The sequence below is a fragment of the Leptinotarsa decemlineata genome, unplaced genomic scaffold (assembly GCF_025532065.1).
Source record: "Leptinotarsa decemlineata unplaced genomic scaffold, Ldec_3_MD MMD2_tig00000251_RagTag_RagTag, whole genome shotgun sequence".
Classification (NCBI taxonomy): domain Eukaryota; kingdom Metazoa; phylum Arthropoda; class Insecta; order Coleoptera; family Chrysomelidae; genus Leptinotarsa; species Leptinotarsa decemlineata.
The window spans coordinates 4,770,911-4,797,553 of NW_027412547.1; the positions used below are offsets into that span (position 1 = coordinate 4,770,911).

At 34.1% G+C, this 26,643-nt stretch overlaps 1 protein-coding gene across 3 annotated transcripts in view; it reads left to right on the top strand.

Annotated features, from left to right (window-relative positions):
- LOC141481648 (uncharacterized) overlaps positions 1-26,643 on the top strand; it is a 407,979-nt gene that overhangs the window by 263,571 nt on the left and 117,765 nt on the right. Inside the window, exon 1 of one of the 3 annotated variants that reach the window (XM_074173554.1) lies at positions 24,085-24,384. The exons of the other annotated variants lie outside the window; for them this stretch is intronic. Within the exon in view, the coding sequence (XP_074029655.1) occupies positions 24,277-24,384 (108 nt within the window). The 5' untranslated portion in view covers positions 24,085-24,276. Of the gene's footprint in view, positions 1-24,084; positions 24,385-26,643 lie in introns of those variants that run through there. 3 annotated transcript variants of the gene reach the window in all.

The window sequence follows — 26,643 nt, forward strand, 5'->3', positions numbered from 1 at the left end:
TGTGACGCGTAACTTTCACGAGACTGTGAAAGTTAGACTGTGAAAATAGACTTCCGCCTATTCCGGAAGAACAACAAGTGCAAACAATTGGTGAATTGGTAGTAAATCCTGAACAGTCTACTTATTCCGTCGCGAATGTTTTCGAAGTGTCTTCTTCTACTGTGTGGATACTTTTGAAGAGAAATAGGTATCATCCATACGAAATCATGACGGAAACCATTGCAAGGCATCCTACCTCTCTCTACAATATTTGTTTTAGTGACGAATGTACATTTTTTCAAAACGGCAATGTTCACAGAAAAAATTGCCGTTATTGGAGTGACACCAACCCTCACATTTTCCGGGAAACACATACCCAATATCCAGAAAAAATTAACGTTCGGGCAGGAATATTGGAAAACCATATTGTAGGACCTCTATTTATTGATCAGAATTCAACAGAAGAACTGTATTTGAATATGTTGGAAACTACTGTTGACCCTCTCATCACTGAAATCGTCGAATCGAATCGTAATGAATTCGATTTTGTATTCCAGACAAGTAAGAAACTAGTTGGATACTACTTTCCCCGGTTGTTGGATTGGTCGTCGAGATCCTACTGAATGGCCAGCCCGCTTGCCAGATTTGACTCCTTTGGACTTTTTTATGGGGCTTTTTGAAGCAGAAGGTGTACGAAACTGAACCTGCTTCAATGTTGGATATACGACAGAGAATAATGAATATTTGTAGAGATAGGCTGTTGATATGTCAAGAAGTTCAAGGCAACCATTTCAAGCATCTTCTGAACTGACCTCAAGCTCATTACCTCATATCATGTAGTTGAATGTCAATGTATTCAGACAATTATTGAAAGTTTCGCCATTTTGTAGTAGTTGACGATATTGACATTATATTCTAGGTTTGTGAAGCATTTGTCAGGAGCTTCAAAAAGATTTGTCTCAAGATATTCCCTTCCATTCAATTTTTTTCCCAGATGGCGCCCAGTCGCCATCTTGAAAGTTTCATCTGTCAATTTCACTTCAAAATAAAGTATTCATGCATTAATTTCATTATCCCAAATTTTAATTTTTTGAGTTGACCCATTCAAAAAATAAAAGCGGAGGATTCATTGAAGAAATAAACTGTATAATGAAATGAAATGTGAGGTTCAATCTGGGTCGCAAAATGTACCAAAATAGTCTATATCTCAATTTGATGATGATTCAATGACTGACAATCTCGAGTGGGAGAATTTTCAATATCACTAGATTATCTGTTGTCTCTATCATATTTCAGTAGAGACTCTCAATATCATTAAATGTTCTTCGTAACGATATTTTTAGTACCTAATCGTATCAATTTGTGGGGTTCAATTTGGGTCCCAAAATGTACCACCATAGTCTCTCATAATTCAATGATGATCCAAGAAAGCCTAAAAATTGAATCAGTCACTGTTATTCGATGAGAAGGTATTCAAAAATATACATATGAATTTTTTAAATATATTATTATCACAGAAAAGGTACAAATTGAAGAAATTGTATTCAAACTGCATGTCCCTATGTAGCAATATCAGTATAATTTGCCGTTTGATGTTTTGAAACTGAATCTAAGTTCATATCATATTCCATATGTGAATTTCAAAGAGAATTTGAACAACCCACTAGTAAGTAGATTATTGTGTTGGTTTCATTTCATGTTGTACCGGCACAACATATTATATTTCTTATAACACAGCACATTTGACATTCAAATAATTAAACTAAAATTGTCTAGTAGAAACAAAAAATGTATAGCATTACTTATTTCTCATTAATCATAACTGTTTCTTTCATTTCTTCCAAAAATGTTTGAAATTTGTGAACTATTGTCATCTTTTCTTTATTTTCAGTATCATACAGATTGGAAACCTCAGAAACCTCATTTGAAAACTTCAGATTGAGAAAACTCAGATTTTCAAATTATTTCACCAAGTGATGAAGTGGGAAAAATTCCATGAACTAATTAATAACTGACTACTTGTTAATAGTCCCGCCTATTATTGTATCTATTCGAAATATTATTATTTATAATATTTTTTTTAGATTACGTAACATATATTCGGGCTTATTAGACAAGATTTATGAGGTTATCAATCCATAATTTATCATAGAAGTGAATGAAACATTCATGTTATGCGTGTTATGAAATCTATATCTTGCAATTTATCGTAATTTTCATTCAATATTCAAACGATTGATATTACCCAATGATTTTTAATAATTAAGGAAATTTACGGGGTCTGATACCTATAGAACTTGTAGTTTAGTACACAATCGTATATATCACAAATTACAATTTTCAATCCCATAAGAAATTGTTTTTGAAAAAAAATTCAGCCTTATATATAGTTCAAAGCGAATGACGTATTTAACGCAGCCTCTATGAAATTTCCATTCAATCCATTTGATATCATAATTAGGAAATGAAATAGTCCAGTCATTATAGTAAGTTCACCTCGGAATTCGAGATACCCAGCTGTAAGTCTGTAAATACTTGTATATTGACACCCTAAAAGTTGTCTCAAAACCTACATATAGGGTGTAAGCAACTATTAAATTTCAAGGTCAAAGGTCACAAAAATCGGTTTTTTGCGCTTTTTTTGAAAATATCTCATTTCCTATGGGTTTTTTGCTATTTGTATTCATTATCAATATTGTAGAATACAAAATTCTCTACAAATTTTGTTTAAACAAATTTTTTATACGGTGAACCGTTTTCGAGATAGAGGGCGGAGAGCGCGCGGTCACAGCATCACTTCAGGTCAACCGGTGCCTCCGGTCGAAAACGCGCCATATATAGTTGATGAACTATCGATAAATCAATGATTATAAATATTTGTCAATTTTTATTAACTATTATATTATATTTTATCATTTCTTTCCTAACTTATCCACTTTTTATTCAGTATTAATTTATTTAACAACACTTACCTGCCCATGTAGTTGCAGAATTGTTAATGAAAATATGGGAATTATATTTGAATTTTAATCTAATTAATATTTATAACTTCTTACATGATGAAAAAAAAACAAATAAATTATGAATTAATCTTTTTATTAAAAAATATCATTGAATACATTTATTTTTATTGAAAGTAAAGAAATGGAATAAAGGGTACAAAAACTACAATTTATAATTTTAATCATCTTCTTCCTCTTCATCGTCGTCTACTGGCTGCTGGTAAATTTCAAACTGGTCTTCATTATCGTCTTCAACGACATTTGTCTCAAGTTCTTCCTTGATTTCGGGGTCAAAGGTTACATCTTCGTTAATGTCGCTCTGATATGGTAGAGCATTGAGACAAGTTTGCCCATTACATTGGTCACAAGCTAAAGAGCATTGCAAGCCCGCTTTCCTGCATCCGCATCGCGAACCACAACCACTCTTGCAGTCGCAGAAAATTGTATTTAGCAAATCTTCTGGAGCAGGTGGTAAAATTGTCACGATAGGCTCCAGAAAATCGTTTCGCATTACCCAACCCCATACCTGGGGTTCCAAATCATGTCCTAACCAAGTTTGAACTTGATAATATACACGGTTGAAATGTTGATGAGCAGCTGCACAGCTGGTGGAATATTTGAAAGCTGCACAGGTTTATTAAGTTTTGTAGACTTGACGTAATGCATAGAACGAAGATGATCGAGACTTTTCACAGATTTCGAAGCATTATAGACTGCCAATAAGGTTTGAGTTCCACTTTCTAATAATCTCTGGGCCGAACAATTTTTTTCCTCAAATGCTGCAGCTAGTTCATCCAAATTTGTCAGTTTCTCAAAAACTTTTAAAAATGATTTTTCTCCCATTTTAAAAAGCGCAGAAGTTGTGTCACAGCAACTTAATGCGTGCCGAAATAAAATATGTTTTTTAGAATGAGGATAATTATCAAAACTTTTAGTCGAGTATATCTCCGTTTTTACATTACCTTTCCCAACTTTTTTAAAGAAAATTTCTTGTTCGTAAGACAGTGTACGCCCAATTAAAATGACAATTAAATCAATATCTTGTCCTATTATAACTGCAGTTTTTTTATACTTTGATTCTTCAATTGCAGTTTCAACAATAAGAACATCCGCATCATCTCTGGCTTGTTCAGTAGTAATATTTGCAGCTTGTAATTTTTCAATTAACATATTAATGAACTTATCTTTGTTATTTCGATTTGATGAGAATTTTTCTTGAGTAACTGGTACAACCATTGTGTCATCGAAACAAACTTCATACGTTTTTGAAAGTGCAGAAGTTCTTCTCTGCTGCCCCATAGCTTTTACGTTCTTACTGTAGTCTTACTGTAGTATTATTGAATAGATACAGATTTAATGCGTGAAGAAAACGATAAAATATAATATAATAGTTAATAAAAATCGACAAATATTTATAATCATTGATTTATCGATAGTTCATCAACTATATATGGCGCGTTTTCGACCGGAGGCACCGGTTGATCTGAAGTGATGCTGTGACCGCGTGCTCTCCGCCCTCTATCTCGAAAACGGTTCAACGTATAAAAATTTTTTTTTAAACAAAATTTGTAGAGAATTTTGTATTCTACAATATTGATAATAAATACAAATAGCAAAAAACCCATAGGAAATGAGATATTTCCAAAAAAAAGCGCAAAAAACCGATTTTTGTGACCTTTGACCTTGAAATTTAATAGTTGCTTACACCCTACCATATGTAGGTTTCGAGACAACTTTTAGGGTGTCAATATACAAGTATTCACAGACTTATAGCTGGGTATCTCGAATTCCGAGATTCTTACCTAATTTAAGCTTAAATGACTGGATTAAAATTCCGGTGTGAAGAAGATATTTCCGATTGACGGTATAGTACCTAACTACGTTTGAATTGTTATAAAATGGAAATTCGAAAATTTGAGGTTTGAATCGAAAGGCGTTCAGTCCAGATAATATTCATTAAGGCATGAATAATGCCTTTGCCTTCGATATCCAAGCCCAAAGGTCTTACAACTGGTATCTTCCTTCAGTCTAGCGTCACCACTGTCAAGGGAACCCCTACTCCTATGAACTCTCCTCCTCGTACCACCGGCGCATAACGTCGGCCATACGTAGGAACGAATCAGCGGGGTAGTCGACTCATTTTCTTCATTTCCATACATACAATCCTTCATAACATAATGTCTAACCAACTTTTTGAACCATAGTTGAAACAAACATTAGGAAAATAAATTACATATTAGACTCTCCCCCTACATTCATTAAGCCCAAACCATGTACCCCAATGAACACCACATAAACAATGGCTCATGTCTTCGGAGCTATTTACAATTTAACAGATTCATGTCCCGCCAATTATTTTCACATAAATTATCAATTACCAGGAAAAACTTAAACAGTAAAAACAACAGAGGAATCAGGTTGGAGCTCTGACGATCAACAGAAGTAGCTAGGTATGTTCTAAATGCCTAAAACTGAAGCTGCATTTCCTTATTGAAATATTTTGCTCTAGTATCCTGAATGGCTTCTGTTATTCTTCCAACTTTCTTCAATATACTCTAATACTTGCGCATCATTTTCCTAGGTGCAGTGGATGCACAAAGATACTTGGAATCCCAGACAAAGTATTCGTTGTCGAATTTTCAGACGAAAATTTTATTGTATTTCTGACATCTACAGTGGAATATGAAACTTCCATTGAACAGTGGCAGATCTGCTCCTAGCAGATAACATTAGATTGTATTGATAGGGGATCTGTCATGTGGCTTGTTTCACAACGATCTTTGCAGATCTACACAGTAAAAATAAAAATCCCAAAGTGAAGAACATTATCTCGATTTAAAGAAATCTTGATCTCCTATAGTCATGAAGAAATATTTTTTTAAACTGAGAAACATATTCTCTCAAGACTGAATAAACACTTCTTTAAAGTAAAAAAAATATTCCACCAAGATTGTGCATACATTTCAATAGAAATAATCACATTAGCTCAAGAGAAGTAAGTATGCATTCTTTAGTCTGAGCAAAATTAATCTTGAAGCAAAACTGTTTTGGGTTTTGAAAGAATGATAAGTTTACTTGGAACATTATTTAAATGTCTCCTTATGAGAAATTAATTGTTTTCCTTTAAAGAGGAGCATTTTTCATTGAAACGCTTCTATTTGTATCAAGCAAATAAACTCATTTACTTCATCAAAGATGAACGTATGCTTCTGTTTATAAACTGTCCCTCTCATTTGGATGTATTTAGTTACTTGAATCTAAGGTATCTCGTCTGAAATATAAACAGCTATAAGTGGTAAGGAAAGAAACTAAATAATACATTACATATTATGATTGGTTTATTTGAAGCAATTGCAAATCATAAATGTTATCCTGAAAAAGCATGTGATAAAAAACTAAATTTTCTTTGCTAATCTTTGCTTAAATATCATATTCCAACCGCACACTTTTGAGAGATAATACATTTATACAAATAACAGAAATAAATATTCAATAAGAAAACATATAAAAAAGGGACATATTCTTGACAAATTGCAAATTAACAAATAAAATGAAATCGAAGCATATATATCTATTTGTATTGTTATTCCTATATGCCAATGTTCTTTCTAGTCTGAGCAAATATTCACAAAGCCTATCCATAGTTTTAATTTCATACATATTAATTATTTCAAATATTTCTTGCCTGAAATGTCTGCTTATATTTTCTACTATTTCCTCTTCTCTCATGCTTGGTTTTAAATATTGTGCACTGGCATATAATTGAATGGCATAATTATTGAAATTTAGACTTCTATTTTCATCAAAATTTCCAAATTGTAATTTATCCCTAATTTTAAGTTGAGCATTTTCCCCCCAATATTGTTTTAAGAACAAATTTTCAAAATCTTGCACTGTGTTAATATTATTTTCTTGGCTGTTGAACCAAATAGATGGTTGATTTACTAAATATTGTCTTATTACGTCCTTTATTTCATCTGTATTTATTTGATTAGATATTTTATTTTTTATTATCTTTACAAAAGTTATTGGGTGTAATTTTTGTATGTTTCCATCAAATTTATTATTTTCCTGAACACTTGAACATGTATTAATGTATCTTGTCTCTATTCTTGCCTGTTGATTATTTTCTTCTATGTTTTTAATTTTATTTTCTATAGTAATAATTTTATTTTTATTTTGTTCATTATTTTCCATAATTAATTCATTTGAATATATTTTATGGCTTTCTATTTTTTCATTTACCTCATTGATTTTTCCCATCATTTCCTGATTATTTGTGTTTAATTCTTTCCTAACTTCTTGTATTTTTTTTCTGTTGTTGAAAATTGAATTGTTAATATCTATAATGTCTTGTTTCGTATTATTGTAAAACTCCATATTTTGTTGCTCTATTTTCTTCTCAAATTCCTTGTATAAATTCACCATTTCCTGTTTGTTACAATCTAGTTTCATCTGTACCTTCTCTTCCAGCCTGTCAATACTCTGTTTCATTTCATCTTTCACACTATCTATGTTCTGTTTCATATCATCTTTTACTCCATCAATGTTCTGTTTCATATCATCTTTCACTCCATCAATGTTCTGTTTCATTTCATCTTTTACTCCATCAATGTTCTGTTTCATATCATCTTTCACTCCATCAATGTTCTGTTTCATATCATCTTTCACTCCATCAATGTTCTGTTTCATTTCATCTTTCATACAAACCATAAATTGCATTAACATCTTCATTTTGTTATCCAAATTCATTTCTTCTTGCATACTACTTTCACCTTGGTCTCCACTCTGTCTCACTTCTTCTTCTTCACTCACTCCTGTTTTCTTTCCGTCTCTCAGACAAGAAAATGAATTAATTTATTAGTATTTTACACAAATAAAGTTTTTAAAACTAGATGCCATTCTGGTAAATAACATTAAAAAAATCACTATCGTCGATCAAGTTCTGCATTCTGCTTTTGTTTATCCACAATTGCCGGAACATCACTTGGATTCTGAAACGAAAGAAGGAATCATCCTTAGCCACTATTTCAAATATATAGAGAGGTAAAAATATGAAAACAGCAGCCACTTATTCAAAAAAAAAATATATTTTTTTTCAACACTGTTTAAGTGGGTTTATTTCGTTAACCAGTCCAATTGTTGTTCGCATGCGAATGACAACCCTCAAAATTTTAAACTTGTCTGAGGTCTTATTATTTAACATACGATTCCTAGCAAGTTGAAAGGTGCTTAAACATTATTTGATCAGAAATAAATAATTCAATTCGAAAGACGTACCTCGAATCCAGTGGATAGAAGTCTATACAGAAAAATTGCCTTTCAAAATAATAATTTTGGAACCTTTATAGAAATTCAAAGTGTCGTGTGAGTATTATTGAAGGATCAATGAAAAATATAAAATGTTTCATGTAACTTATGATCGTACAAACATATTCAAAGGAATATGATTCGCTATTTAAATAACAGCATTCACTGTTTTCACGTTTTTGGAAATTCATATTTCATCTCTAATGAGTTCGGTAATATTTCTACCTATTTCTTACATTCCTAAAGGAAATCTATCAAATAATTTCGAGCTGAGTAGGGTATATTCAATTTGTTGCCAATGAATAACATAAAAACCTTTCATTTAAGAAAGCAAAGACGTTTCGGAATTCTACAAATATTTACATGTTGAAATCAAAAAGTGGCTGTCACATATAAAAGCTTTTCATACCTACTGGTGTCCATTTTGGTATTTTTTGTATTATAATTTATTGTCGACACTATAAGTACCTCTATCTTTCAATAAAAATGAATTCGGTCTAAGAAAAAATCAAATTTCATTTATAGAAAATGCTCTTATTTGAAACAAGATAAAATGTATGTTCAAAACAAGAGATTGGCAAATTTGAGTCAACGTGGAGGATTTTTCAGTTTATATTAATATACTTTGCTTGCAGAGCTCGGCAAATATACTCTTCCGTACTACGTATACAACGCGGTACTTACTGATATAGCGGAGTTTTATACAACTATAATACTTACCCATGAAAATATCTTTCAACTGTGCAACACCCCAGTCTTGTAAAATCTGTTCCATTATGGTAAATACAAAATAACCGGAAAGAAATTGCACTGCCTACAGACACATCAAACACTTCCTTCTCAAAATCGCAACACAACATCACTTTCCAACACATACTGGCGCGTACGCGATGCTTACAATGGAATTCCCCGCTCCCCTCTCACTTAAGAGGGTCATAGAAAGACCAGAGCACCACAGTTTTTTTCAAGCTGAAATGAATGAAATACTTCTTTAAAAGAAACCCTATTTATTCTATACAAAATTCCTGTTATTTTCAGTCGATCATAATATAGTTTTGTATGTAGATTCACGAAACTCTTATTATAAACGAATTGAGTTATTTGTAGGGATACAGTATTAAATTCAAAGAAACACTATGGGTTCAGATCAAGTTGATATTGCTCTCCATTTGAAACAGTTTATTTTTTCCTTCAAATAGGTGGTGGATTTTGAGATGATATTATATTTCCTTGATTCAAAATAGTTCATCTTCGCAATGATAAAATCAAACGAATGATGTCGTTGAAAGGTCAAGAAATTTGATTTCTTTGTTGAAAAAAGTGTGATTGTCTGGTGGAACATGGCGATGTTGGCATAAAGTAATAGTTTTCCCAATAGACATAAAAATTTCAAAGCAACCTATGATTTTTTTTTAAAGTTAGCTCCTTCATAAAGCTTATAGCCTCTGGTTTCTCATTCCCGCATCTCCCATGCCTTAGCCTCGCTAATGCGTCGCATTCACATAGCATGTGTGGTGTGGTTTCTTTTTCCTCTTGGTAGAACCTGCATGGAGTTCTTTCACCAGGCCCATAATGATCAGATGTTCCATGAGCTGACAATGCCGCTTAGGTGGACCTACCACTACCCTTACAACCTTGCGGTTGTTGTTGGTCTTCCGTGAATTTACGTGAGGGTTCTTTCATGAACCCTTTCGCCTTCCTCAGTCCTGGAAGCTTTCTCCACCAATATAGCGATTTGGGATGCAGCCACGAGTTGATTGATGACTTCATGCTTGTATTCGCCAGCCCACAGAAGGTTTCTGGACCTATCATGGCTCTGGATGCACCTTCATGGGCTAAAGCATTGGCCTCCTCATTGCCCTTGTGTCCTTCGTGTCCGGGTATCCAGGCTATTGCGAATTGAGTTCGCGGAGATAGCTCCTTATAAGTCGCGAAAAGACTTGGTAGAAGCTGAGCGCTTCAAGTGTCTCTTGGCTGTCGGAGAAATTGACAATGGTTTTATTTTTAACCTTCTTCATGAGCAATTCTCCTACAATCTGTATATTTCAAACAGTGACGATCCAAAGTTTGGCGATTCACATTTCAACTACTTTTAACGAAAATTTAAAAAAAAAATGAAACAGAAAATTGACTGATGGAATTCTTGTGGAAATTGTCAATTAAAACCACCTTGTATCAATAAATTCGTCTCGGTAACCACCTCCGAAGTGAAATATCCTATTTCACGCTCGAAACTTCAAAAGGAGCAAACACATGGAGATATAAATAACACTTTCAACTCTAACAGACTCTACAAACTAATTGATCTGAAGATGAACTAAATATAAAAATCCTGTGACGGCTAGACCAATATTTAACACTTTAGTATAAATATTTAGGTTATTTCACCCCCTTAGAGCATATCCGTCAGCAGCCTCGGATTATATTTTCATAAGTTTGTTTATTATGTTGGCAGTTAGTACAGACTTCGGCGACTGTCAGGAAACGGTTACAAAATAATTTATGACTTTTTGAGCTGTTTTTACGATAGATAACAATAAAGCAGAAAGGTTGACGCGTATACGAATGTAACGGCAGGTTTTAGAATGCATGTTCATCAGAAAGGCGTTTATTTTTAGTTCCATTTTGAAACAATAATTCCTCCAGTTGAATATTTATATTCAGTCAACTGTCAGAAATAAAGTTTTTTTCGTTTACGTGAAAAGAAAACATTTCTATTTTGAAAATAATGAACAGTATCACAATGGCATCAAAAGAATTTCGTTGGACCAGTCAAATTTACGGTAGCTACTGTATAAAGGTTGAGTAACCTGATTAAATCTCGTAAAGAATGCTTTAAAAGTGACGGAAATTTTAGACTGTATAATAATGAACTTAATACACATAACACGCACTTTTATATGCATAAAAAAAGTTCTTCAGTCATAAGGAAAATTCGAAAAATATTTTGATGCTGCCGCAACTTATTGATAGTTTTGGAAAAAAATCTATTTAAAATCTATTTTTTCGTTAACCAACTGTGGTCCCCGTACGAGCGACAAGCCTCAACAGTGTAAATTTGGGAGAGCTGAGGATTAACAAGGTCTTACTTTTCAACGTGCGATCCCCAGCACAAAATATCCAGTTTCTTCCATTCTTGGAATTGAATCTGCCTAATGAATAGCTTCATTTCGATAAACTGATAACGAGTATTTTAACGTTTCAACATGGAAACTGAGCATCAATTGAAAGACTCTTTTCCACAGCAGATCAGTTTGAGTTGATACGTCAAGAAAAGTATTTCCACCACGCCACTGTAGATGACTGTTGCAATTGAAGTTGAAACGTTTGGAGATTGTAACCAAAGGAAACCAAATCAGAACCCGGAAAGCCAATATTCCTATAGAATAAAAATATATTACAAATAATGAAGAAAAGAGAATTGAAACTGTAGTATATTGATTTAGTGGACCACTCGATAGTTCAGTTTATATTTGAGGACGTCAGTTTTTTAGAGGAAAAAAACAGTAGGTGTCAGGGCAGTATGTATGTAGTCGTTCAACAAAAAACACCTATAATAAAACCACGAGTGATTTTAATGATTGGTATCAAGTCCCAATACATTACAGAAACTTTCTGTTTTTTACCACTTCTATTTGTAACTAACGTTACTGCAGTTTCGTCCTATAAGGGCATTTTCAAACTTATACATCAAACTAACAATGATTGATAACATTAGCCCTTATATAACACTACTGTAAATGATAATTAAGGTACTTAGCTTGATTGAGTACTTGAATTTTTGTTCAGGAACTGATCGCGATTTGAGTGTTGAAATTCGATATTGGTGCAGTTATAATTACTTAAAATTTTTGTTGTCTGTTCAAAATGTGGCGTCCTTGGACAAGTACTAATAGTAATAACGAGTGAGATAACAACGCAGACATTTTCCAGTGTAGTAATTCCAATAGCGAGGTTGGACAATGCGAAAAAGAGATAACAGAAAATACGATTCGGATGCATTTGAATATTGAAACACAGAGAGTATGTTTCAATGTATATAAGAATCTATATCTCAAGTTTCGAGGGAAACAAACTATTACAAGCAACATCAGATTTGACCAGAATTTCTTTCTCAACTGTACGTGAAATAGTCAAAAACAAACCCTATGAACGCAAGACGCGGAGTGATACAAGGTCACAAAAACTTTAAGATGTTCATCTAATAAAATCATTGAAAAAAACAATATATGACTGTTACAAAAGCAGTGAGATTCCTACAAATGAAAACATAAGAAAGAAATTGAATACTTCCGGCCATAAAGTGACCTGCTGTGACAAAACTCTTCAGAATTGGATAAAAAAACTAGGATTTAGATATAAAATATTGAACAAACGTCAAGCATTTATGGAAAGCAGAAGAATAGTGGTATTGCATGTCAAATACAAATAACTAAATATAGACAAGAACAACGGCAAATTTTCCATTCAGACGAAACATGGTATGACACAGTAACAAAAAACTGGACTGATGGTTCAAGAATGTTTACGCCTAACATGCCTGCAAACGAAGATTCGCGACTAATCATTGTGCACTGCGGAGGAAGTGAAGGATGGGTTCCGAATTCTTTGAAATTATGTGGGAAAAACTTGACGACTGCAATGTTGACTATCATAAGAACATGGAAGCTAATATTTTCGTGGAATGGTTTGAAAACACATTAATCTCAAATTTGGATGCGAATAGTTTTTGACAACGCTTCCTATCATTCGTGACAGCTCATCAAAGTACAGAATAAAAATTCGAGTCAAGATTGAACACAACCTTTTTTTTAATGAATAATAATTTGTATTTTGAAGATAATTAATATACCAAAAACCAACTACTTGAAGTTTAACAGGCAAAAACATTTGAAAAAGTGTATGCCCTTGAGAGTATTGCTGAAAAGTTTGGACTCACTATATTGAGACTCCAGCCCCAATTTTGTGTTTTTGATGTGTTTGATGAGGAGCTAATGAAGCTAACTGGAGAAGTATCTCATATTTCCGAAGAATACTGGCAGAAAAGGATTAAAAAAATAATTTTAGTTGAAAAAAACTGTATGGAGATTGGGGACTCGAAAAACCCGAATAGCCAACATTCCTATAGAATAAAAATATATTACAAATAATGAAGTAAAGGGAATTGAAACTTCTTATGTTTTTTAACCACTTTTATTTGTAACTAACGTTACTGCAGTTTCGTCCTATAAGGACAATTTCAAACTCATTCATTAAACTGAAAATGATTGATTACATTAGCTCTTATATAACACCACTGTAGGTGGTGTTAGTTACAAATGGAAGTGGTAAAAAAATAGAAAGTTTCAATTTTCTTTTTTTTATTATGATTTTCTACCACGTAGTAATGACTACATCCATCAATATACATTATGAATACATTGTGAAATAACCTATATTTGATAGGTAGAATTTTGAAACTTCTGGCGTAAAATGAATCTAATAAAAGCACTTTTCACACGCCAGAACAAATTACTTTCTCAACGCGCGTTTCTCTAGTCTAGTTAGCATCTTCGAAAGATGATTAAGACAGTATTTTCTATAGAGCTGGAGTCAAAATATTGAAGATGATATTGAAAAAGAGAGAAACTGAAATTGGAGATCTGATAGTTTAAAGAAATTGTTGAACAGTTTGCGTTTTTTTTCTGCAGTAATTTTATTTTCTTATCATTCTCAATAAAAGTGATGATCTTCGCCATATGTTGAGGAAGTGATTACACTCAGACTGATCGAGTATCATGGAATATTTTTGACTACGTGACGGTTTGAAAATCCATATCAAAACTTATATTTCCGAGAAAATCAAACTAGATAGTTAATTAAAAATTAAGTGAACTTCATGACTGAGTGTGTGGCATACGATAACCTACCGCAAAGGCTATCAAAGGATAATTCATATTTCTCAACAAAAATTTGTAAGACTTTATTCATATTTCAAATCTATACGAGAATGATGAAATTTCCTAATATTTTGTGTTCTGCTACTGACTAAAAAATCATTCAGATAACGCTTTGTAAATATTCTCTCATATTGTCTGTATTTACAATTGTCATACTTGTGAATCGAGTCGTACAGCAAGTAATCTTTCTTTATTTGGGTTATACAATGTTTTCGAATGTTCACTATCAGCTGGCAAACTGATGACTATTATCTTCAGACATAATATATATTTAATGTTCTCGTTTGGAGCTACTTTTTGGCTGATCAAACTTTGTTCTTGACTGTGACAGAACATATTTTTGTTATCATGCTTTCAATTCCACAATTCCTCACCCTTTTACACATTGAGTTTGATAGTTTGCTTTGCGTTATGAATTGAATTGGGTAGAAAATCAAAACTTTATGTCGAAGATAGGAGAGCTTTGTTTATCTTCAATATTCGAGGATTGGGTATTTCATCGATCTCATAGATGTCGTCTTCGTAGGGGGAAATAACATCACCTTTACTTTCAGGCTCGTCCTTTTGTGGACAGTTGTGTGGTTCAGCATAGTATAGTCAAAGTAAACGATATTGTGCACATTTGAAGTTGGCGGCATTCTCAAAGGCCAAAAAACTAATACATAGAAATTAAACGGCAGCGTAGTCCAGGTGGACTGTATACTTGGCGGTTCGTATTGGATAATTTTAACTAACCGAGTTTTATGATAGGCTGAAGAGTCATAAAAGTAATTTGAAGTCATGTCACGGTGACGAATAGAAATCAGGGTATGCAGGGATGGTTATCGCTGTCGTGTTCAGTTCAGAAACTGATCGCGACTTGATTTTCGAAATTCGATATTGATGCAGTTATGATTACTTGAAATTTTTATTATCTGTTTACTAATAGTAATAACGAGTTTGATAACAACGCAGACTTTTTCCAGTATAGTGATTCCAATAGCGATGGTGAACAATGCGAAAACAAGATTCGGATGCATTTGAATATTGAAACACAGAGAGTATGTTTCAATGTACACACATCGGAAAAGTCTAGGGATATTTTTAAAAATGGCAATAATTTTTTTTAAGATCGCTTTAGGAAAAAAAAGTTGACGGGTGATTATTAAACGAATGTAACTTACAACAAACTTTATTGAATGGTCAAAAATACTAAGTGCGCATATAAGCAAAACTAAAAAAAAATATGGTTCTTCTTTGGCACCCCGAAAAAAATCAAAATACAAAAAAAAAATTGGAATCAGTACAAAGTATGGCCTCCACGCTGGTTTATTACGGCCCTACATCTATCGTGCATCGACAAAATGAGATTGTCAATGTCTTGTTGAGGTACATTTGCCCATTCAGCGATTAAAAGCTCTCTCAATTGAAATGTTGTGTGAATGTTCCCCATATGCGGAGTAATTCTTCGTTGAAGCATGTCCCACACATGCTCGATGGAATTCAGGTCCGGTGATTGTGCTGGCCATGGCAATACATCAACTCCTTCGTTGGTGAGCCAGTCAGTCACTAGACGCGCGACATGTGGACGAGCATTATCGTGCATTAGGTGGAAGTTTTCACCAACAGCACCAGCAAACGGACGGGCGATAGGTAGAAGAATAGTGTCGAGGTACTGTCGAGCTGTGAGGGAGCGATTTGGAAAAACGAGATCGGTTCTGCCGCCGATCATGATTCCGCCCCATAGCATTACTGTACCACCTCTGTTAGTGTGGACTTCCTGGACGTGTCTCGAACGTTCATTATTTCCAGGTCGTCTCCACAGTCTTACTCGACGAGAATCTGGATGAAATCCAAATCTGGATTCGTCTGTAAACAAAACTGTGGCCCAATCATTTGCATCCCAGTTTTGATGTTCTTGACACCACTCTAATCTTCTACCGCGATTGCCTCTCGACAAAGGTGGACATCTAAGTGGCCTTCTGTTGTGGAGATCTGCTTCGTGCAGTCGATTTCTGACAGTATCACGACCAATGGTTACCTGGTGCGTCTGCTGCAACACGTTAACCAACTCAGGTGCTGTGATTGTCGGTTGTCTTCTTGCGGTTAAGACCAAACATCGGTCTTGAACTGCAGTTGTAGCGCGTCCTCGTTCTGGATGTTGTTCGGCTGGACTGCCAGCTTCACGGAAACGCCGCCACAATCGACGGATAACACTTTGGGAGACCCCCAAACGAAGAGCTACATCATTTTGTCGCATGCCACCTTGAAGAAGCCCTACAGCTCTATTCATCTCAGCCAATGGTGAGTGATGGCGTACCATGTTAAAGCACAATATTTTCAGTTTAATTGCTGAGCAAGAACTGCATAGAATGTACTCGAACAAACTCGACACTTTCAGATTATTCTTTTCAGCTGAAAACCTACAGTTTGTAAAAAACTTGATAAAAGATTAGTTACCGTTTTTGCAGGCTTTGTTCAACCCATAGAAATCTACAGGGTGGTCGAGTGTACCAATTTAATCGAAATTAAACGACCTCATTCATTTATTTTTATGATATTTAGTATGTTATAAAAATATCCCTAGACTACATCTCCAGTTTGGCTTCGAGGAATAAAAACTATTACAAGCAACATCAGAAGATTTGACCGAAATTCCGTTCTCAACTGTACGTAAAATAGTCGAAAACGAACCTCATTAACGCAAGACGCGATCTGATACAGGATTACCAAAACCTCCAGATGTTTATGTAATAAAATCATTGAAAATAATTACGACTGTTACAAAAGCAATAGATTTCTACAACTGAAATTATAAGGAAGGAATTGAATACTTCTGGCCATAACGTGTGCTGCTGTGACAAAAGTCTTCAGAATTGGATGAAGAAACTATAATTTAGATTCAAAATAATAAACAAACGTCAAGTAGTTATGAAAAGCAGAAGAATACTGGAATTACGTAACAGATGCATAGAACAAATAACTAAATATAGACAAGAACAACGGCAGATTTTCTATTTGGACGGAACTCGATATGACAGTCACGACACAGTTACGAAAGGGTGAACTGATGGTTCGAGAATGTGTACGGCTAACATGCCTGCAAACAAAGAAATGCGACTAATCATTGTGCATTGCGGAGGAAGTAAAGGATGGGGTCCAAATTCCTTGAAATTATGTGGAAAAAACTTGAGAAACACAATGTTACCTATCATAAGAACATGGAAGCTAATATTTTCGAGGAATGGTTTGAAAACACATTGATCCCAAATTTGGATGCGAATAATATGATAGTTCTTGACAATGCTATCTATCATTCGCGACAGCTCATCAAAGTACCGAGTAAAAATTCGAGGAAAGATTAAATACAAAGTTGTTTAATGAATAACATATGTGTATGCCCTTGAGAGTATTGCTGAAAAGTATGGACACACCAACTTCAAAAGTAACGAAATGCAATAAAATCTTTAAACCCCTATTTTCCCATTGGGGGTGGAAATTCCTGATTTCCTCTCTTGATGCTTATTTACGCTATACAAAGAACCTACCTGCATATTTCAAGATTCTAGATCCAGCAGCTTCGGCTAGTTCCAGTAGCTGTTTGCATTTCACATTCGGAAATTCCAGCAGTTAATAAAAACTTATAGAATATTGATGATGTGTTTTCGGGGAAAACGTCGAGAAATACATATGTTGTAATAAACCAATGAATTTGTCATTACACTGGCTATCAGAATGTATGAAAAATATACAGGAACGTATTTGAAAAATATATATTGACGATCGACTTCAATGAACGAAACGTCGTTTTGGAAAATGAGTTGAACCAGAGTATGGAAAACATGAAATGAAGCAATCGTCATTTTTTGTGGAATTGGCCGCGGTGGTAGTGTGCCCGACTCACGATCGTAAGGCCGTGGGTTTGATTCCCGCCTCGACCAGATATTTTTCTCGAGAGAATGTATCTGGTTGAAGTTGGAATGATTCTGCAACCGTGTTAGGAATCACACGTTAAAAGGTAAGACCTCGTTAGTCCTTAGCTCGCACAAGTTTCTCAACTTCTGAGAGTTGCGTTCGTATGTGGGCGACAGCTAATTAACGGAAAAATAGTTTTTTTTAACAGATTTTTGATATTGAAGGCGATAGAGCAAAAAAATAAAATCTGCCAATATGGGTTTTTTGCAAACATCTCAGAAACAGTTGATGATTTATCAATCTGAGAATATCATTACGTTGCATTCCTAATAAGGCAACTTTTGTTTCATTTAACCTTCCTTGTAGGACCTACCGTTTCGAGATAGCAAAAGTGGTATCAACTAAAAAAAAACTGCATACATCAGCAATTTCTGTGGTTGATTGTAAGACCAAGACAATAGACTTATGGTATGAGAAATGAGATACATATATTTTCGAATGAAAATTATAAATATATCTGGAGAAAACTGCATCGACTGTTGTTCCATGTGTTGTGGTAGGCTCATTTTGATTATTATTAATTTGTGGTTCTAATTTATCTTGTAGAAGGTTCACCAAGAGTTGTCCATTTTAGGATGCGAATCCTAAATCGAAATCTGCTGCTTAAATCAGTGGCAACTTATGGGAGTCTCGAAAGATTTCTTTGTATAAAAAAATCTTGAAACAAAAGTTGTGGGGAATTTAATTTAACACTTGTTAACGGGTCAGTGAATTCATAAATATTGCTTCCATGAGAAAAATATATACCCGTATAACATACCGAAAGAAAACTATTTTTTGTTTTTGGTCTCTTTGCGGACGTCTTAGAAGAACCATCCTTATGTAGACCAGGGTTGATAATTTTTGAAATCAAAAAAAAAACAGTAAGATGGAACCCATTAGAAAAAGAGGGGAATATGAAAAAATATAAGGAAAAATTAATTACGGGCGATCTGAGTAAGGGTTAAAAATGGTTTATCTCGTTTTCCGGCAAAACTACAAGTCCTATGGAAAAAAGTTGAATGGCAATATTGTAGGTAATAAAAAGATCTACAACTTTTGAATTCACATTTTTTTCACATAATCTCGAAATTTATATGAAAAATTCAAACAACCAAGTCGTTGGTTTTTTATTTTTAACTTTTCCAAAAAAAATTACCAAATTCGGTGAAAACTTACCTTTTTATGTCTCAAATACACTAATTTATTTTGACTCAATATCAAAAAAGCACCCTAATTTTCAATCAAAAATTCTCGCGTCAAAATATAAGCTTTTTTCAAAAAGTCGTTATGCTTTTTTTTTCGTTGAAGTCTCTACTTTCTGATAGTATGAAAAATAAAATATATCAATATAGTGAATGTTCTCAGAAAATGCAAAAAATCAAAAAAAAAAACTCGAATTCGAATTTTTTGTTTGATTATTATATATAATTTAATCCAAAAAATGTGGTTGCTGCAATTTTATTCAGTTAAAAAATTGATTTTTTAAATTCTTATTAGAATCATGTCATAGAAGAGCTCATTGAATATAAATATACATGTAAATCGTACTAATGAATTTAGGTACTTCATTCTGATTACGTTATTAATTATAATATTTTTCAAAACGTTAATCTTGTTATTTATAATTAGCTTATCTTGAATTTCAATCACTTATCCATTAGTTTTTATCTTTTTGATGGCATTTCTTCATTGTTAGATTCGACAAACCTAGTTCATTTTCGAAATCTTCAAGACCATCACCTTCTTCATCTACAGTTCCATCTGAATCATTACCTTCCTCGTAGGTTTTTTCTTCCATGTTCGAGCAATGTTCAGAACCATGACAATTTTTTGCATCTAATAGTGAATTTGCAATTTTTTCGTTCATCAATTTAACATGGAATATTACGATTTTTCAGTAATTGAAGTGTAAATTACCTAACGATTAAAAGAAAATTTTCGAATTCGATTTTTTTTCGATTTTTTGTATTTTCTGAGAACATTTATTATAGTAATGTATATTTTTTCACACCATCAAAAAGTAGAGATTCCATCGAACAAAAAGCACACCGACTTTTTTAACAAAGCTGATATTTTGACGCGAGAATTTTTAATTGAAAATTAGGGTGCTTTTTTGGTATTAAGTCAAAATTAAGTGAAAACATTATTATTTTCAATCAAATAAATTACAGTGTATTTGGGACATATAAATGTAAGTTTTCTCCAAATTTTGTAGAAAAAAAATAAAATTAAAAAATAAGACGGACTATTAGGAGAACAGTACATTTTTTTTACATGAAAAACGAAATACCTACATTATATAAAGTTTTGTCAGTTATTCGTGAAGACATTTTTTTTCGTGATATAAGAAGAACTCTATTCTACTTGTATACTCATCTGGTGATGTTTCGAATACTTTATCCATCTTCATTATCAAACCGATGATCAATTTGATATTATCAGTGTCAATGATAATAATAATATCAAATTTATTTAAATCAAAAGACGAATCATTACTACAAATTATAATGTTTTGATTTGAATAGGTTGGATAAAGAAAATGGATAGTTAATGATAAATTTGATTTTTTTTCCAAAAAGCCAATTTATTAAATGCAGTAACTTTTTGTCCTTTCTAGATTTGTATTCATTTGTAAATTTATTATTCTGTTTATTTTATAGATCTATAGAAGGTAACTATTCTAAATAATGAAAAACTATTTCAGTGTTATAAATCAGCTTTCTATTTGAGTTTTGGTGAACATCTGATTCTGTCTGAGAGAGGTGTTCAACAAGGTGATCTCTTAGGACCTGCTCTTTTTTGTCTGACCATCAACGAACTCACTAGAAGCTTATCATCCGAATTTAATTGTTGGTATTTGGACGATGGCTCAATCGCTGGCAATGAAAACGGTGTTTCAAAGGATTTAGAAAAAATCATTGATTATTCAAAACATCTTGGACTTGAACTAGATTTTGAAAAATGCGAGTTGATTACTCTTTCAACTCCGAATAATATTTCCGAATCCATTTTGAAATTGGCCCCTGGCATAAGAATTTTGGAAAAGTCTAAATGGAGTCTTCTGGGTGCTCCTCTCTCTGAAGATTCACTTTCAGAACATCTTCGAGAAAAACGGCAATCACTCAAATTGCTGACCACCAGATTGAATGAACTTCCAAAACACGTTGCTTTTTTTTTGAAAAATTGTTTGGCGATTCCAAAACTCATGTACGCCCTCAGATGTTCCCCCACTTGGTCAAGTCAGTTAGAGCTTGACGAATTTTATAATTTACTCCGCCACACGACGATTGTTACAAACAATCATTTCAATAATGATTCATGGCTTCAAGCAACTCTTCCTGAAAACCTTGGCGGATTAGGGCTACGCTCGGCTTCTTCCTTAGCTTTACCAGCGTTTCTGTCATCAGTCAATAGTGTTTTCGATCTCATCGATTCCATCCTTACTTCCATATTTATCAATATCAAAGACGATTTTTATTCTGAAGGTGAATCACTTTGGCATGCTGCAACTAATATTGCTCCTCCTACAGATAAAAAGAAAATACAAAGTGTATGGGACCGACCTCTCCTGAACATTATAACTGATAAACTTCTGGAATCTACAAGTGTATACGATAAGGCTCGTCTGAAAGCAGCAATGATCAAGGAATCGGGTGCTTGGCTGAATGCTTTACCTGTTGCATCTCTTGGAACACTATTAGACGATAAATCTTTCAGAATAGCAGTAGGACTTGGATGGGTTCATCTATTTGTGTTTCTCATACTTGTGTTTGCGGTAGTATAGTTGATGAGAAAGGTACACATGGTTTGAGTTGCAGGAGAAGTGCAGGGCGTATATCTCGACATCACCAAGTGAACGACATATTGAAACGAGCTATGCGGATGTTCCTGCAATTCTGGAACCCTTAGGTTCCAGTCGAGATGATGGTAAATGACCAGATGGCATGTCTCTCATACCATGGAAATACGGTAAACCTGTGGCATGGGACTTTACTTGACACGGTCGCAGCTTCCCATCTAGCCGAAAGTTCCAAGTCTGCTGGAACTGCAGCATTGTCTGGCGAGAAATTGAAAAGGAAAAAAATACCAAAATCTTGGAAACAACTATCTGTTTCATCCAGTAGCGGTTGAAACTTTTGGTGTTTATGGCCCGGAGTCTCTGTTATTCGTTCATGAACTCGGAAAGAATAGGCCAAGCAACGAAAGATCACTGTTCCACCTCTTTTTTGATAGAAAGAATTAGTATTGCTACTCAACGTGGATATTCATCAGTCTCCTATCAAGGTTAATTCACAAGTGATTGATCCACCTTCTTCTTTTTCAGTGAGGTCATTGGACTCAGGTCATTCTTGCCCCCAAAAAATGAGTTGCAGTCTTCGTAGAACTGGTACCCTTTCAGTGGAAGAGCTTCTTGAAGCAAGAGCCGAATCGATCCCTCTACGAAAACCTTCTTCACTTGGAAGGATCGATTGCAGCTTGAGAAATGGTTCTTATGGAGATTCTGTGAAACATTTTCTTCCTTACGAATCAGTAGATAGTTGTCCTGAAAATCTAGAGAAGAAAATTGGATTGGATAATTTAGGAAACACTTGCTACATGAATAGCATTTTACAAGTGTTGTTCATGACGAAGAATTTTCAAGAACGAAGTTTTAATGATGAACGAGAACGGGAATGTTTCCTACTTATTCATCAAACTCAAACAACTGTTCATGCAGCTGCAGTTTCGTAAGAAGGTATCATCTTTCCCTCCAACTGATTTCCTGGAGTCTTTGAAGTCCACTAGATACTCGTTAGGACAACAAGAGGATTGTTCCGAATTCTTGGGGTTCTTGTTGAAAACTCTTCGTGAGCAAAACAATAGCAAAATCCATACTCCTGACCGCTCTGGACTGAATGATTCCGTACAACCCATCTCGTCTTGTGTTTGTAAATCTTTTGCTGGAAAAATCCTCACTTCTTTACTTTGTGGTAAATATTCAAGAAGTACTGAAAACTTATGTGAATTTCTGGAACTTCATTTAGCTTTTCCTAATACGACTAATTACCAGTCCGTGCAATGCCTATTGTTAAATCATCTGAAAATGGAATTTTTAACAGGTGATGATCGACTGTATTGTCAAACATGCGCCAAACTAACTGACTGTTATAGGGAAACAAGTATAGCTGAGGCTCCAGTCAATCCAATAATAACACTGATGATTTTCAAACAAGATCAACCTCTAACGGAAGCAAGAAACTCTTTGGAAGGTTCGAAATAGATGTACAATTCAACCTAGCAGACCACTATTATAATATTCATGCAGTCATTGTTCACTGTGGTTCTGGCGTTGAATTTGGTCATTATTACGCCTTGGTCCGACGCCTATTTATATTATTGTCTTAAACGTAATATCAGAAAAAACATCGAGCGGTTCTTTTGACGGTATTTTCGCATTGTTTGTCGGTGTTTTCGCGTTCTTTGTCGCAAATCCCTATTTTAATGGCTCGTTAGCGGCGTCCTCAAGGGATGTAGAGGGTAGACATATCTCAATGATTTTGTGGGTGAATTGCAGTGCTATTTGTTTGAGACGACTATGTTGCTTTCTTTGATGTAGCGACATGTTTGCATTCTTGAAATTATTTTACTCTCAGACAATACTGAGCGAACTATAATGACCGATATTTTGCAAATAATTCAACATTCACATGATTACCTAAGGAACGTCGATTAATTGATTCACCGAATACAAAAACAGACATTTCTCTAAAAACTTCATATCAACGCCCAATATCAGGAAGGGGCGATACCACATCCGTCCCTGGTTCGTTCCCGCAGACGAACATCGGCGCACACCGAGAATCCCATATCTCCGGCCCTACACGTCCTCGACGGCAATGGGCCGCTGACTCGACAGTCGACTGTTCGGCAGTGCACTCGCCGCCGTATAAGTGGGCCATATGGACTGAACCAGCGATGACTGCGTGTGTGCATCAGTCAGGGTCGCCGGTGTTATCACAGAGCGCTGTGGCGGGGAGAGCGATATTCAACTGTCTAGACGTCCGCGGCACTACACTTGACACGGCCAGTCGTTAGTTTTACTGTGGCGTTCGTTGTGTCATGATCGCTCGATGACTGTGCGAGGAAACGTTTGCCGTGCCACGAGTGAGAATAATTTTAAACGGCTTCTGAGAAAGTGTGTGCTTGTCATGAGACAAAAATTGACCATTAACAAAAAGGTACAATGTCTTTTCATCAGCTAATGTACGAGATGGGCCGTGACCTGTGATAAAATTTATGTAATGTGTGATTTGTTTTTTTGTTTGTCAAGGTAGTCTTCTATTTATAATTCAATGTAAGTTTTAGTGTTTTTCTGTTTGAAATGGCGCGAAAGTGTGATACGTTTTTTCAATGCTTCTCTTAATTGAAAACTTGGATTTTGCTGCACAAAAATGTTTCGTACTGAATAATTGCCGGGGAAAACGAAAAAAAAATTAGAAATATCACTATGTTCATTTAGCAGTGAGATTTTGAAAAATCATTACCCACCTCAGTACAAAAAAGGGGCAGCTTAAAATAAAAACTTCTCATCACATGACAATATTATCTCCAATAATTTACATCTTATAAATAATCTTTCATGTAAACAGCAAAATTTTTAGTGAAGACATTTTACTGTAACTATATTAAATAATGTTTTTGGTAGTAGGTATGTCGATTGTATACATACCTACCTATAATAGCAATTTCAAAGTGAGGTGACTCTTGTTTCGGTTTTTATTCTTGTCAATAGTGTCACCTATAATGTGAATCAAGACTTTACTATACTGTTACATTTGATCAAAGTTTTTATTTTCCTCACAAGTATAATGAACTTTAGTAGAGAATTTGAATTTTTCTTGATATCCAAAGTTGTATCTCTAATAGCCATTTATTTTTATTTGAAAGTGTACCTATGTTGTTCTTGTCGAAAATATTACAGATTATGTATATCATCATTTTGCTTTAGTAGGTACATAGAACGTAGCTTTTCTCCATAAACTTCAATTAATTGAATTTTTTTATCAAAACAAACGTTTAGTGCAGTTACGGCTTGTTCTATTCCCGTATTAGGTACAACAAATTAGCGTATAGCAAAGTCTAGTTTTTCTTATCTGAACCCAAAGCAGTTTGCTCATTTTCAATTGTCGACTGATTAGAATAGAAAGTGGTATTTCTAATACGTATTCAAAATTATTCAAATTTGTTGCCCAAGCCGAGAGAAAAACCTTGAAATATGGAACTTGGCACACTGTTTTGCAAATTGTAATACTTCATTGTTATTCTTCTTTCACGATAATATTAAGTAATAACCATCAATTTCTACGCAAATCAAGGAGACGTTGAATCTACCGTCTGACGCAAGAAAAACTGCGGTAAATATTCGTTTTGAGGGCACCCGGCGATTTTGAATTTTTTTTTGAGTGTGTCTATGTATTTTGATGCATAGATTACGAATCCGAAAAAAAGCGGCGCTCTCCCTCATTTACAAAGTTACGGTCCTTCTAAGTTCAGAACAGTTCAAGAAAAACACAAAGAATGAAGGCAAAAAACATTTGAATAACTTTAGGAATATTGACAGCAGCAGTCGTACCAACTATGCCATTAACGTAAAATACAGAGATATATAACCAAAAAGCAGCTCCGTTAATTATTTAACATTTTTCATAAGAGTTTTCATCTGTCAAAAACGCATATTGCGTAGTTTATTTAGTACATATTTCATCTAGGGACTCATGTAAACCTATTTTTCAAAATGTACGGAATTTTATTTCTTCCTTGGATATATATTTTTATATAGCTGTTTATATTTTTGAAAATAGGTCGTAGTTCGAATTGAATGAAGATATTCATGAATATAGTATAATAAATAAACACTCCATGTATATATTCCATTTGCGAAAGTGAATACTGCATATTTTGCTCCCCATTTCATTGGACCACGAGTTCTTAACGAACTCTCTGATATCATTAAACAACATAAAAATGTGAGACATTTAAAAAAAGATTTATATTCAAATTTTTTGTTGAAAATTAATGTATGCGACTACCTTATCTTAAATTCATATTTTATTTTTTAAATACCTTTAATAACCTTACAATTAGGCTTGACAACTCCCATACATGTAACTGTCAACAGGAAATAAAGATTTATTATTATTATTATTAGCCACTATATGCAAAATACTGAGCCATAAATACAATTAAATTGGATACTTTTTTAAAATGCAGAATCATTTAAAAGTTATCACGATACGATTAACTTGACGCAACGCAGTAAGCCATTACGCGTCGCGTCTACTGTAAGACAACAAGGGGCGAAACTTAATGTGATAAACCAAATTCTGCGCGGGCAACAACTAGGAGACACTAAAAGATTCGTTATATTTCTATAGATAGAGGATCAACAAAACTAGTTGAAATCCCCCTCTGTGAATAACCCTTCCACCAACTAGATT